Raw genomic sequence first — 13,039 nt, 5'->3', positions numbered from 1 at the left:
ATGCTGCTAACCTGTCAGCCCAAGGGCCCCGCTCACAAGTCAGGTATCGCTGTGCAGATTTCCATTGCCTCAAAGTAGCGATATATTGGCTGTTGACCTGTTTCAACATGTTATTGTACCGTAAATTCTCCTGCCGTGACTTGCGGTTAAATGGTTCTACAAAAAACTCCTGAAAAAGGTGAGATAGATGTAAATAATTTAATTTCAAGGACCTTTTCATTTTTTTTTAGGACTTCAATTTCACAGAAGGTTTTAGAACAAAGAGATAGGCATGAATGGTACAAATTATATCAAAAATAATTAAGCATGCACTTGTAACAAAGACAGAGGAAACGTACATTCATTAGGCGGATCTTTTTTCCGGAAATGTTGACAGGTAGTGTAACCTCTGACATTCAATCTTTTCAAAAGCTCTTGAGAAAGTAACTCGAAAATTTTACGAAATGAGCTGCAGGCAACAATGCAAAAAAGCAACATTAAAATCAACATCCATCCCATGTAAAGAACACCATGGCATAATGGAGTGAGAACAAAATCAATCACACCTAGTGAGAAAGCTCGACATTAGGATATACAATAATGGAAAAGCATTGCCAATCAATCCCAAATTACTGCAAGGCTTGAAGAAAAAGAACAAATTCTGTCAAAGAAGATAACACACAGGAATGGGGAAGTTAAAGAAAGCACATCTGACCTGCAACATTTTTACAACATGCTAGAGCTAGATTTAAGATTATGAGCACACTCAAAATGATTTGAGAATTAAGCTGTGTCATCAGGACATTAAGAAGGTTTTTGATGGCACAATCTCATGGGCCACAGTTGTCTCTTTCTAAATGTCGGAAACCTGCAATTGAGTAGAAACCTCATGACTGATCCAGCATGAAATGAAAAGAGTAGTTCTTAATTTCTACACTGCGTAGTGATCTACATGGAAACTATATGGAAACTGTTAAAGTCAACAATGGGCTAAAAAATGAAAAAGATTGTTGAAAAAGTCCACTGTATGTCAACCTCAACCACTCATCACATGAATGAAAGTAGGAGCACATTATATTCACTGAGCAGCATGCCTTTTCAACCACAGTAAGCATCTGTTTGATAGTGCAAAATGGAACGCCCCATGGGTTTGGTGGGAGAACAAGATGCTTCAGCCTGCAGAGCGAGGTTGTTGTCAGAGACACAATAGTTTAATACAAAGGGAGTTCAGAGTAAGCTCTAGAATTAGATGTGTTTAACAAGCCAATCTCTTGAACACAAACAGAAAAGTGGAAGGCATCACTCTTCGATATTGAGTCTCTAGTTAGCAGAGGAATGCACCCTGTTCAAATGGGGACCACAATCCTAGTCAGGGTAAGCTAGATACACACTAAAACATAACCTGTGCTCGCCCACTGGTAGCTTGGCACAAAGCAGTCGGGTTTATCTAAAGAGGCAATGTGTAAAGTGTTTGTGCAACACACATGCACAAACAATAACACAATAAAACAAACCACAAAAATACTCCACAAGCTTTAGACAAATAGAGCATAATTGTATGAGTAAAACAAGACCAAAATGACTAAAATCCAATCAGTAGAACCAGCGCTATGAATTATTAAAGAATAAACCACAAATAATGCTTAGAAGTCAATAGCCCTAATGGGTTACTTGAGGATGCGCTAAACCAGGGTAAATCTAAAGTTCAGGCCAACTAAGATGGAGGGCAGGCAAGCTACAGGATTCACGCAGGTACCGCTGACAAACTACCTTGAAAGGAGCAAGCGTAGATGTCGTAGACTTGATATGAGGAGTTGCCGTGTCCTCGTCGATTCCGTGGATGGAGGCGGAGCGTCGACACTGACCAGCGCAGCCGATTAAGGATTTGTCGGCGAACCCCTTTACGATGCAGGCACTGCGTTGTCCATGAGCTGCACTGTCTGTCGTCGTCCTTGAGCCGCGCAGTCTGTCCAGACGAGGTCATCAATCAGCTCCTGTGTCTAAGGGCATGTGTCGGTTACGATCGGCACAGTCGTCACTGCATCGATTTTGCTGGTTCTGCACAGCAGAAGTCACATTTCAAGGGCCCAGGACTGGATTGGCACCTCTTGGCAGGGTAGGACTCACTGATGGCAGAGTCCAAGTGCTGTTGCAGGGTTGAAGGAAGTCTTTGATGGCCCTGAGACCACGTGACCATCTGAACAGGGGGCTAGCAGCCAGCAAGCTTTTGGAGTCTCTCTGGGTTCTAGTGATATAGGTCCAGTCCTTGTCCTCAGCAGGGCAGAGATCAGCAGGAAGCAGGGCTGCTCAGCAAAGCAGAAAACAGTTCCTTCAGAGTAGCAGAGGCAAAGTGGTAATCCTTGTAGCACAGCAGTCTTTCATCCTGGTAGGGTTCTCCACAGGTCCAAGTGTGGGTGACTTCAATGTAGGCCCTTGAAGTGCACAGGTCCCCTTTAATCCCAGCCATGTCTGGTAGGTTATCTGTGGGGGGTTATCAGCCCTTTGTGTGCCACACAGGACACTGCCTATTCAGGTGTAAGTGTCAGCTCCTCTCCCTTCTTCTGCCCAGGAAGAGCCATCAGAATTTAGATGACTGCAGATGAGTTATCGGTCACACCCACCCTTCCTGTGTTTGTGGCTGTCTAGATTGAATGCACAAACTGTAGCAATCACCCAACACAGACGTTTATTGGAGACAGGCTGCTAGGCATACAGAGCAGTAGGAGCACAGCAATGTCCTCTTTCAAAAAGTGGCATTTCTAAAACAGTAATGCTAAATCCAACTTTACCAGTAAAGGGTATTTTTCATTACTAGCCCAAAGATATGAAACATGATGCAACTACTCCTTTCTAATCAGGAATTGCAGCTTTAAAGTGTTTTAAGGAATTCCCAATGCTAACCTATGAGAGGAGTAGGCCTCACAGAAGTGAAAAACTAATTTAGAAGTTTGTCAATATTAGAACACGTAAAATTGAAGAGTACATGTCCTAACTTTTGGTTACACAGCACCCAGCCCTTAGACCTACCTATGGCTTATCTTAGGGGGGACGTATGTGTAACAAAAAAGGGGAGTTTAAGGCTTGGCAAGTTATTTTAAATGTCAAGTTGAAGTGGCAGTAAACTGCACACACAGGTCTTGCAGTGGCAGGCCTGAGACAGGTTTAAAAGGCTACTTGTGTGGGTGGCACAGCCAGTGCTGCAAGCCCACTAGTAGCAGTTAAATGATAGGCCTTGTGTATCTGGCATACTAGTTTAGAAGAGACTTGTAAGTAACTAAATATGCCAATTGAGCACACACCAATGTCACCATATTTAGGGTAGAAGCACATACACTTTAGCACTGGTCAGCTATGATAAAGTGCTCAGAGTGCTTAGGCCAACCAACATATACAACAAAAAGTGGAAGTAAGCAGGCAAAACGTTTGGGGAAAGACCACCCTAAGGATGATAGGTCTGACAATCACTACCTATATATTGTAAGATCCTATGCTGCTCACTCGGTTATTTCAATCATGAACGTCTTACCTGGAATTTGAGTTTGCTTTCTCCTCTCTGTCGATCTCGCTTGTGCATATTCACATTCAGGGCCTCATAGCAGTCCTTCCAGAAAAGAGCCATCTGCTCGTGCCCTCTGCCCATCATGTCAACTTCGTACTGCTTCATATATGGAATGATCTGACACAGTGGTAACAAAAGAAAGTAGTTTCAGCTTTGCAAGGATCATTCAATGTATGCCGAATTGGGTAACAAGCAAATGTTTTTTTATTATAACTCACAAACTTATTACAACCCTACGCGGTCAACAACCCCTAAGGACTAAAATATTTCTGATCTCACCAATTAAAGGATGCCTAACACAGTAAACATTTTGCAAATATTAGTAATCAGTACTTAGTCACATAGTGGGTTTAACTCTAACAATCCATGGGCTAGAAGACTTCATGACCTCTCACTCTTATCATCCCCACCAATCTGTGGGGAGTTGAAAACATTTAGCTGTGTACATTGAACCCTTTCCTAAATCATGGAAAATGTTTAAACATTGTTTATCACCTTATACACGTGGACTATCCGAACATGCAGGTCACATCTTACCCCCCTTATCCATATTCAGAGGTTCCAAAAGCAACTTGACTGTGAAACTCAAGGAGGCTAAATCAGGTCCTACCTACCTGATGAATGAAACATGTAAAATCTACAGTGAGAAGCATATGGATCTTGGAATTAGAACAGGAATCTAATGAGTCATTATGATGTCATAGTGACTCTGATGTCACTATGCGGCCACAATTTTAGATGTGAGGGTGCAAATAAAAGCGATTTTAGGTTAAGCCAGCTGGATCAACAAGCTAATGAGCTCAGATTGAAACAATAACCTCATTTCATATATACAAGCACAAACAATGGCTGAGAGTGATAACTATCGATCCCTAATCATCTTTTTCAGACACTAAGCATGTGGACGGAACATGAATAACTACCACACTGTGACAAACCCTGGGCTAATTTTGTTACCTCAGCAATAACATGTCTAATGTAAACAATCACAACTTACAAATTTGTCGATAAATGTTCGCCATTCCTCCGAGTTGCAGTACTCCTGAAAGTCCTCAAAGAAAGAAGGGCTCCCATTGGTGGACGGCAAAGAGGGCAGATGCAGGAACATGAAGAGCAGCTGGTAAATCTTGGACACCAGAGTGCGCACAATGGGTATGAGGAAGGAGTACATTTCGGTTTTCTGCTTAATGGAGCGGCTGAGGATCCCTTCCAACATCCCCAAAAGGTAACATGCTTCCTCCTGGCTGGAGATCACCTTTGTTTGAAGAAGTGTGTTCAGCTTAGCTGTTGCCATTGCACATACCTAGAACCAAGTCATAGTCAATTAATGTAATAATGAGGTTCCTATTTATAGGTTCTTAGCTTAGATCGTAGGATAGCTCCACCAGGAGCAGCCTCCCTGCTGCTCAGCCCTTACTCCAACTGCCACTCTCAACCTCATAGACACCTAAACATTCCATTACATCACCATGCACTCCAACATTCCACACAGCACATTCATACTGGCTGAGCAGCAAGGACCATAGAGAGCATCAGGGAACATGCAAAGTAAAACACAAGATATAACAGATCTTCCCCTGTTAGAGAACACAAACAAATAGTGTGATTGCCAGATGGATTATTTTTTTACTGGAGTTTTATATAAGGCGAACTTGACCCGAAGGTTTGAGGTATCAGAGCGCTTTACATGAGCACCAGTTGCGTTACATAAGGACACGATAATTTTTGTTAGGCATGGGGAGATTAAGTGATTTGCCCAGAATCACAGGATATTGAGCGATGTTGCCGAGACTCGAACCTGGTTCCCCAGATTTAAGTTTGACTGCCCTAGCAGTTAGGCTATATCCTCTCCCCAAATGTAACGCGTTTACATTAGGATCACAAGTTACTAAATAAAGGGCTGAAGATAAAATACACCATACAGTACACAAGATATAACACATCTTCCCCCTTTAGAGAAAACATATAATAATATTGCGAATGCAAGATGAAACAGAGCATTGACATTAGGATAAAATGTTGCTAAATAAAGGACTGGAGATTGAAACAAAACAGTCCTACATTATATTTAAAAAAAAATAAAAGAGACCATATATTGCACATGAGAAATCACGCCATCTGCGCAGCTCGATAAGTAAGTCCATGCAATCGAGAGGTGAGTAAAATTGATATTTAAAGTGGGCAGCCATAAAAGGAGTTGAAACAACATCTTGAAACGTGAAGAGGAATACCCTTGAGATGATTATGAAAACTAACTTGCCCCCTGCACGACATGGAATTTACTCCTATGAGCCAAGAGAAGGTGGGCACTTTGTTTTTAAGTTTATCTACTGCGGCAGAAAATTTTAAATGAGTAGAAATAAGAAGGACGCTATGCCGTATTTTGGGAATACAGTTGCTAAGCATTATGGACATGGTAGTCATTATATGAGAGTTACTGGGACTGAGAGCTTGCGAACTTGAACATTGCTTTGGATATATGCAACAGAAATAGATAGGATAAGAGTACCAGCTGAAAGATATGTTTCTTGGTCCCAAACTATGAATAACATAAAGAAAATCGAATTGAATTACTCTTTTTCGAACCTACCATTTGCATACAGTGTTCTTCTTCACTGCTTATGATCTGAGTGCATTTAAACTCAAGTACAACTGATCCTCACATTTGCATATGATTAAGACCCTGCGAAGGTTGAAACGCTTTATGCTGCTACATTTGTGCTGCGTACTGGAAATAAATATCTATTTTACTCACATCTCAATTGGATGGGCTCATCGCTCTGCGCAGATGGTGTGATTTCGCATATGATATATATATATACATATATATATATATACACACACACACACACACACACACACACCACATGCATCCCACAACTCACATGCTCCTCATGCAGACCCAAACCACACACCCACACGTTTCATGCAGAAACATACCAAAAAACATGCCGCTCCTGTTACCACCACAAACCACACCAACTGGCCAGACTAGTGCGAAATGGGCTTAACACATAAAACCAACAATTAAGTGGCACGGCACACCAACCCACAGACCAACACACAGACCATCAAAGCACTCATGAACTCAATTACACAACATTGAACTCTCAAACTCACACATAAGAAATGGGTGACTTACACCCTCACAGTCATCCCTCAAACATAGGAAACAGTTACAGCAAACAATGGGTGACTCACTTTTTCACAGTCATCCCTTAAACAAATCATTCAGTGAACTGTAAGCAATGGATGACTTACTCCCTCACAGTCATCTCTTAAACAAAGCATCTAGTGTACAGTACACAATGGATTAATTACTCCATCACAGTAAGTCACCCATTCATGGCTGATATAGGAGTTATTCTGCCTTTATTACAGTTTCTTAGGCAATTATATTCTGCAACCACATCCCACATCCCACATCAAGGGTACATTATGGCGTCAAGGGATAGTGTACTACACCGCTCAGCGTAGAGAGAGGGGTAAGGCAGGGCTGTGAACTGGCACCCTTCCTATTTACATTGTACATCAATAGCCTAGAAAGTTTGTTGGTAGATCAATGTTGAGATGTCCCGCAAATCGGCCATTGCCCGATCCCTGCCCTCCTCTAAACTGAGGACGCCATCATAATAGACAGCCCTCCTGTAGGGCTCCAACGGTTACTAACGAGCGTTACTAAATATATGCAAAATTTAGGCTTGTCAATTAACAATGATAAGACTTTTATTATGAAGTGAGGGAAAAGGTCGTTAGGCTAAATATATTCCATTGCTTGACTAGTTTTCCAATGACAAATGATTGGTTAGGGAAATGTCCCTGTGATGATGTGTCTTCACAGACAGCAATGCACACTGTTTTGTTCTGTACATTTTACATTGAACAGAGAAAGTATTGTATTGTACCGATATTGAGGTTTCAGACACTGTCGACCTGCATTCCTATTCTTACAGACCTTACTCACTGTTCATTTAAGTTATGCTTTGTCGAAGATTTTAAAGGCTGCCATTAAAAGCAGAAAGTCCCTAATAACATGAAAAAATCTTTTGTGGTATTATAAAAGCTCATGCCGGTCTTTGATATATGTACATTTTTATGGAATGATTCTATTTCTTTTATACTGGTGTATACTTTTCTTTTTTCTATGATGAAACTGAATAACGCTTATTTGATTTGAACCTCATTACATTTGCTGCACTTTTCAGTGAGTGTAACATATTCAAAAGTATTAGTAAATTAATGGTATAGATTAGAGTACCACCAACTACTGTTAACAAAGGCATTTCCTATAGGGCCTCGATGCATATGAAGAAACGTATAAACTACATTTGTTTTATTCATCTATATATCTTTCGCAGGTAGTAAAATTACTCATGTGGACAATAACTTGCGTAATATTGGATGCAAAAGAAGCCAATACTGTCCTATAGTTGAGGTACTAGGAAAGAATGAAAAATTAGTCACACACAGCAGAAATAAAACTTTAAGTGTGGGTATTAATGTAAACTATAGAGAGCAAAAGATGACAGGCTGCAGGCAGTACAAATATATGGGATGTTCGAAGTTCCTTAGACGTAACAAACTAAGCACAAAAAGAAGCGCTTAATTGTTACTGAAATTTTGGGAGAATGAAACGATATACTCTTGGTATCGGATTTAAGAGTAACCATTGCTTTAAATGATGTTGCCTCTTCTTATGCTAAGTGACGGTGCAACTCCCTATAAGAGTTGTTCTGAGCTGTATATAGACACAAAATTAAGTTTCTGTGCTACCCACATAGAGTGGACTGTTTCAAAGTTAACATACCGTCGAAGGAACAAATACCCACTAGAAGATGAGACTGAGAGGTTTATGTATATCGTACCAGAGTTACTTACTTTCGGTAACCCTCTTTCTGGTGGCTACTTAACAACAGATTCCTCATCTTTAGAATATTCCCTAGGTAGCAGACTGGGTCTGAAGGTTTTCACAGCAGTACTCCTGCATGTCATGAGGTGGTTTGTGTGCCTCCATGTTGGACTTTTTCAGTTCCAAAAGTGATGGACTGGAGTCGGATATAAGCCCCACCCCTACACGTCTTCAGTTTCCTACTTGATCAATTCCTCTCCACGGACTCGAGGCAAAAACAATTGGAGGTACCAGTGCACAGATCTCTAACAAAGGGCCTTTTTAGATGGCAAAAAGGAGCCACTCCACGGAAGGGGGAGTTTTACATACCATCAAAAGAACAAATAGCCACTATAAGGTGAGGAGTCTGCTGTCTAACCTCCATCTGAAAAAACTTACCAAAAGTAACTTGTTATTCTGATGGAAACTTCTGACCGTACATTTCTCAAATGTAGGACAGACACCAAAGCAGAACTTCCCTAAGGTGAAGGGTCTGTGGAGTAGACTCAGACCAAACGTCCCTTGCGTCGCATGTGGCTGTCAAGGTAGTAGTGCTTTGTGAATGTATGCAATAACACCAACCCCATGGCCTGACATGTCAAGGTTAGGCACTTTGTGTGGCAACACAGTGGTAGCAACTTTGGGCCAGGGAGAGTGAGCCCTCAGTGCCCCTTGGCCAATGCATAGTAGATCTTAATGCAGAGAACTAACCACTTTGTCCTTTTCTGTATCATCTTACCTTTCTTTGCCCTCCAGAACCCCACAAAAAGCTTATCGTCCACCCGCTGGTCTTTGGTGCGATTGCTGAAAAAGCTTAAGCCTCTTTTGGAGTCCAGCCAGTAGAGTTGCTCCTCCTGTTTCAATGGGTGAGGTGGAGAAAAGAACATTTGGACGGTGATGGATTTCCCAGAGTGAAAGGAAGTCATGACTTTTGGCAAAAAGGCCGCTCTGGTCCTCAACACCAATTTGTCTGGGGAAAAGGTGGTGTATGACGGCTGCACTAAGAGAGCCTGAAGCTCACTTATGCGACAAGCAGAAGTGATCGCAAGGATCGAGGCAGTGCTGAGAGTCAGAATATGCAAAGAGCAACTGTGCGTTGGCTAGACAATGGTATAGAATCAATCCAGAGACTTTTCCATTAGCATTCATGCCTTCTAGGTATTCTCCACTAAGCAACATTGAAGAAAACCTTTCCCATTTTAACAAAATGGCCCTAATTGCCATTGACTTGACTGCCCCACTGAAAACCTGCTTTAAAGCACCTCGACAATCCCAGACCGTGTGGTTTACTCCCGAACTTCACAAGAATAAAAGCCACTGTTAAAATTTAGAAAGGAGATGGCAACGAACCCATCTTGAAGCTGATAAAGAGAATTATAGGTCTGCCCTCGCCCTCTATCACAAAAATATTTGGCAGACTCGCAAAACCCATATAGCATAGCAAGATCTTGAAAGACTTCACCTGCCCCAAAACCTGCGAACTAGAAGACAAATAAGATTAGTGCCTTCTTCATACAGAAAATAGACTCCATCTATAATAAATTCACCAAGACAAGTTGCTCTTCGCCATTAGACAACGCACCAGTACCCCTTAGCGCTGGGTCTAAAACACGGCTGGCCTTCCCTCCTCTATCGTGAGAAGAGACTGCAGTGTTAAGGTGCAAGGTTAAATCAAGCGCGTCCCTGGATGTCTTACCTGCAAGAATTTCAGCCTCCTTCGCCATTCTGCTATCCGATTCCGTTTGTTCTTTATTAAACTAATCACTGAAGGAAGGACCTTTTCCTTCAACACGGAAAGCGGCTCAGATCATCCAGTTGCGGAAAAACACTAAAGCTCCCATGGAAGATCTCTCAAATGTCCGCCCCATTTCCCTCCTATCCTACCTGAGTAAAGTCCTGGAAAAACAAGTCAATAAACATCTATCTGACCATATCGAATCGGCTGGCTACCTGGATCTATCTCAATCAGGCTTTCGCCCCAATTACAGTACGGAAACTGCATTGGTGGCCATAACCGACAACATCAGGCTTGCGCTAAAGCAGGGCAAATCAACCCTCCTGGTGCTTTTAGATCTCTCTGCAGAATTAGATACGGTCAACCACCAGACTCTGCTCAGAAGAATGAGGGAAGCAGAGATTGGGGGAGAGGCACTGCAATGGATGACCAGCTTCCTTTCTAATCACACTCAGACTATTAATCTGGGCCCATATCGGTCCAATACAGAAAAATTGACCAAGGGAGTGCCTCAGGGCTCATGTCTGAGCCCAACTATGTTCAACATCTACGTTGCCCCCTTGGCCGCACTTTTAAGGAGCCACGGGTTTGTCCCGATATCCTATGCAGGTGACACCCAACTCACCTTCTCCTTTAATAAATCATCCCAGATAGCCCAGGCCTCATTTCTTCCTGCATGCTGGCCATCTCATAATGGATGAGTAACAACTTTTTACAACTGAATGCCGGTAAGACGGAAATCATGCTTTTCAGAGAAGCTCTGCTTTTATGGGTGCCAAGCTGGTGGCCTAAATAGTTGGGAACTGTTCCTGCCCTAAAAACTAAAGAAAAAAATCTAGAGGTGCGTCTCGACCAGACTAACAATGAAAGAACATGTTACCCACACGGTTGGTGCATGCTTTCATGTGTTGGGCCTGCTGAGAAGAGCTTTCCCCTATCTCCCGGACCCATTAGGAAAGACTCTTATACAAGCCCTGGTACTGAGTAAATTAGATTATTGCAACGCTCTACTGATCACAGCCAAAGAGTCTGCTTTAAATCGCCTTCAAGTGGTACAAAACACTGCAGCACGCTTAGTTACAAATGCTCCCTACAGGTCAGCCTCGCTCCCCCTTCTACGACAACTACACTGGTTACATGTACGGAAACGTGTGAAGTTTACGATTTGCTGCCTGACACACGAGCCACTATGGGGAAACGGACCCTCCTACTTGGGGAAGAGGCTTCATGAATATATCCCCCAGAGGGACCTGCGATCTCAGTCGAAGTCCCTGCTCAAAATCACTAGGACTAAAAAACAGGAGGAAGAGCCTATTCATACCAGGCAACTTTAATATGGAATCAGCTCCCTTTGGCCCTAGGACAATGCCCTGATCACCTGAAATTCAGAAAGGCCCTGAAAACCACCCTTTTTTAGCATAGCATACCGTCACAACTTCTTCTGCAATTCCGGAAGCACCGAGATACCCCTCTGGGGGCAATTCATGCGCTATATAAGACTATACACATAAACAAGAGGACATAACTAAGGTCCCACTGTTGCATCACCAACAGTTTGGGAGGGAACATAGGTCTCAAACCAAAAAGGTGACTTAAACAAGGACGGCTGGTCTGGTAAACGCAAAAAGGATGAAGGGGGCAACAAATACTTTCAAATGGTGCCCACTGCAAGATCTTGCTGGGCCAAAGACAAAACATAAAATAAAAACAAAATTGTTACTTACTAGCCGGAGTAGTTTTGCAGCTTGAACATTTTTCTAGATTTACATGCTGTGCATCAACCTAGTGGTGGAGAAGTGTGGCTCACTGGTTAGAGGAGGCAGACCTGGAAGCAGAGGTCAGCCGGGGACCAGGGTTCAATTCCCGGCTCGGCGGGGTCTTGAGTCCTAAAATGTCCATGGACTTGACAATTCTCGCTCCGGTGCCTACTCGATTCACGGGTTCACACTCTGCGACTCTGGGCAATAGCTTGCTTAATCTCCACAACGGCCCCTCGCGGCGGGATGCCTGGCTTTCACCTTGCGGATACCCTGCCGGGGTTATCTCACAGGGGAATACCAGGACGGGTTCCCTAAGCAAGCGCTTAGAAACCGCATGGTGATTTGCGCTATATAAATTCCTGTACATTTACATTTACATTTACATTTGGGTCTGGAATAGTCTTTTTTTTTTTTTTTTTTCTGTTTCAGGTGTCGTCGACCACCATTTGGTGCCAGGTACGTCAACTGTGTGGCGTCAGCAGCGCCCTGTTGGTCGTTGTACGTGGTAGCCATCTTAGGATTCTTTTTTCTCCTTGTGTTTTAGTCTATAATCCTTTAGATGGTTCTTCCTGATAATTTTTCTATCTATATATCTATATATATATATCTTTATATATCTTCGAGCTACCATTCATCAGGACAGAACGAACGCGGTAGCCAAGCACATGGAACACCACCACCAAAGTGACTGGACCCAAGTAAGATTCTTCGGAATTGAGAGTGTCCCCAAAAAAGAACGAGGGGGAGACAGAGAGAGACTACTTAGACAGAAAGAGTCCCGTCACATTTTGAACTTAAGAACATTAACCCCACATGGGTTAAATCAATCGGAAGAATTGTATATTCATTTGTAAAAGCTTCTCGTTAGAAAATGGTAATTTGCTCAAAATGAAATGCCAGACTCTAAAGTTAAAATATTATTAGGCAATGGCCCACTGGAGGGCAGGATAAGGATGTTAATCGCAATGGCTGCTGTAGAAATGATGCATTAGGCAGCTGCGAAGTCCCACTGGAGGGATTAATGGAGATTATATATTGTGATAATATATTTTGATAATACCTTTTGGGTTGTCTTATTCAAAACAACACGCTATACTGAGAGTCAGAAAATGAATAAG

The 13,039-nt window shown here is 42.5% G+C and overlaps 1 protein-coding gene across 2 annotated transcripts in view; it reads right to left on the bottom strand.

Annotated features, from left to right (window-relative positions):
* The window catches only part of NBEAL1 (neurobeachin like 1), a 1,045,477-nt gene that overhangs the window by 294,262 nt on the left and 738,176 nt on the right, over window positions 1-13,039 (bottom strand). For both annotated transcript variants that reach the window (XM_078680248.1, XM_078680249.1), the window contains 3 exons: window positions 4,536-4,841; window positions 3,506-3,655; window positions 12-169 (listed from right to left, as the gene is read on the bottom strand). In XM_078680248.1, the coding sequence (XP_078536374.1) occupies window positions 12-169; window positions 3,506-3,655; window positions 4,536-4,841 (614 nt within the window). The remainder of the gene's footprint in view (window positions 1-11; window positions 170-3,505; window positions 3,656-4,535; window positions 4,842-13,039) is intronic.

Source organism: Lissotriton helveticus, chromosome 3_1 (genome assembly GCF_964261635.1).
Source record: "Lissotriton helveticus chromosome 3_1, aLisHel1.1, whole genome shotgun sequence".
In the NCBI taxonomy this organism is placed as follows: Eukaryota; Metazoa; Chordata; class Amphibia; order Caudata; family Salamandridae; genus Lissotriton; species Lissotriton helveticus.
Note: the sequence above shows the minus strand (reverse complement) of the source record. Positions and strands in the feature narration are given on the sequence as shown.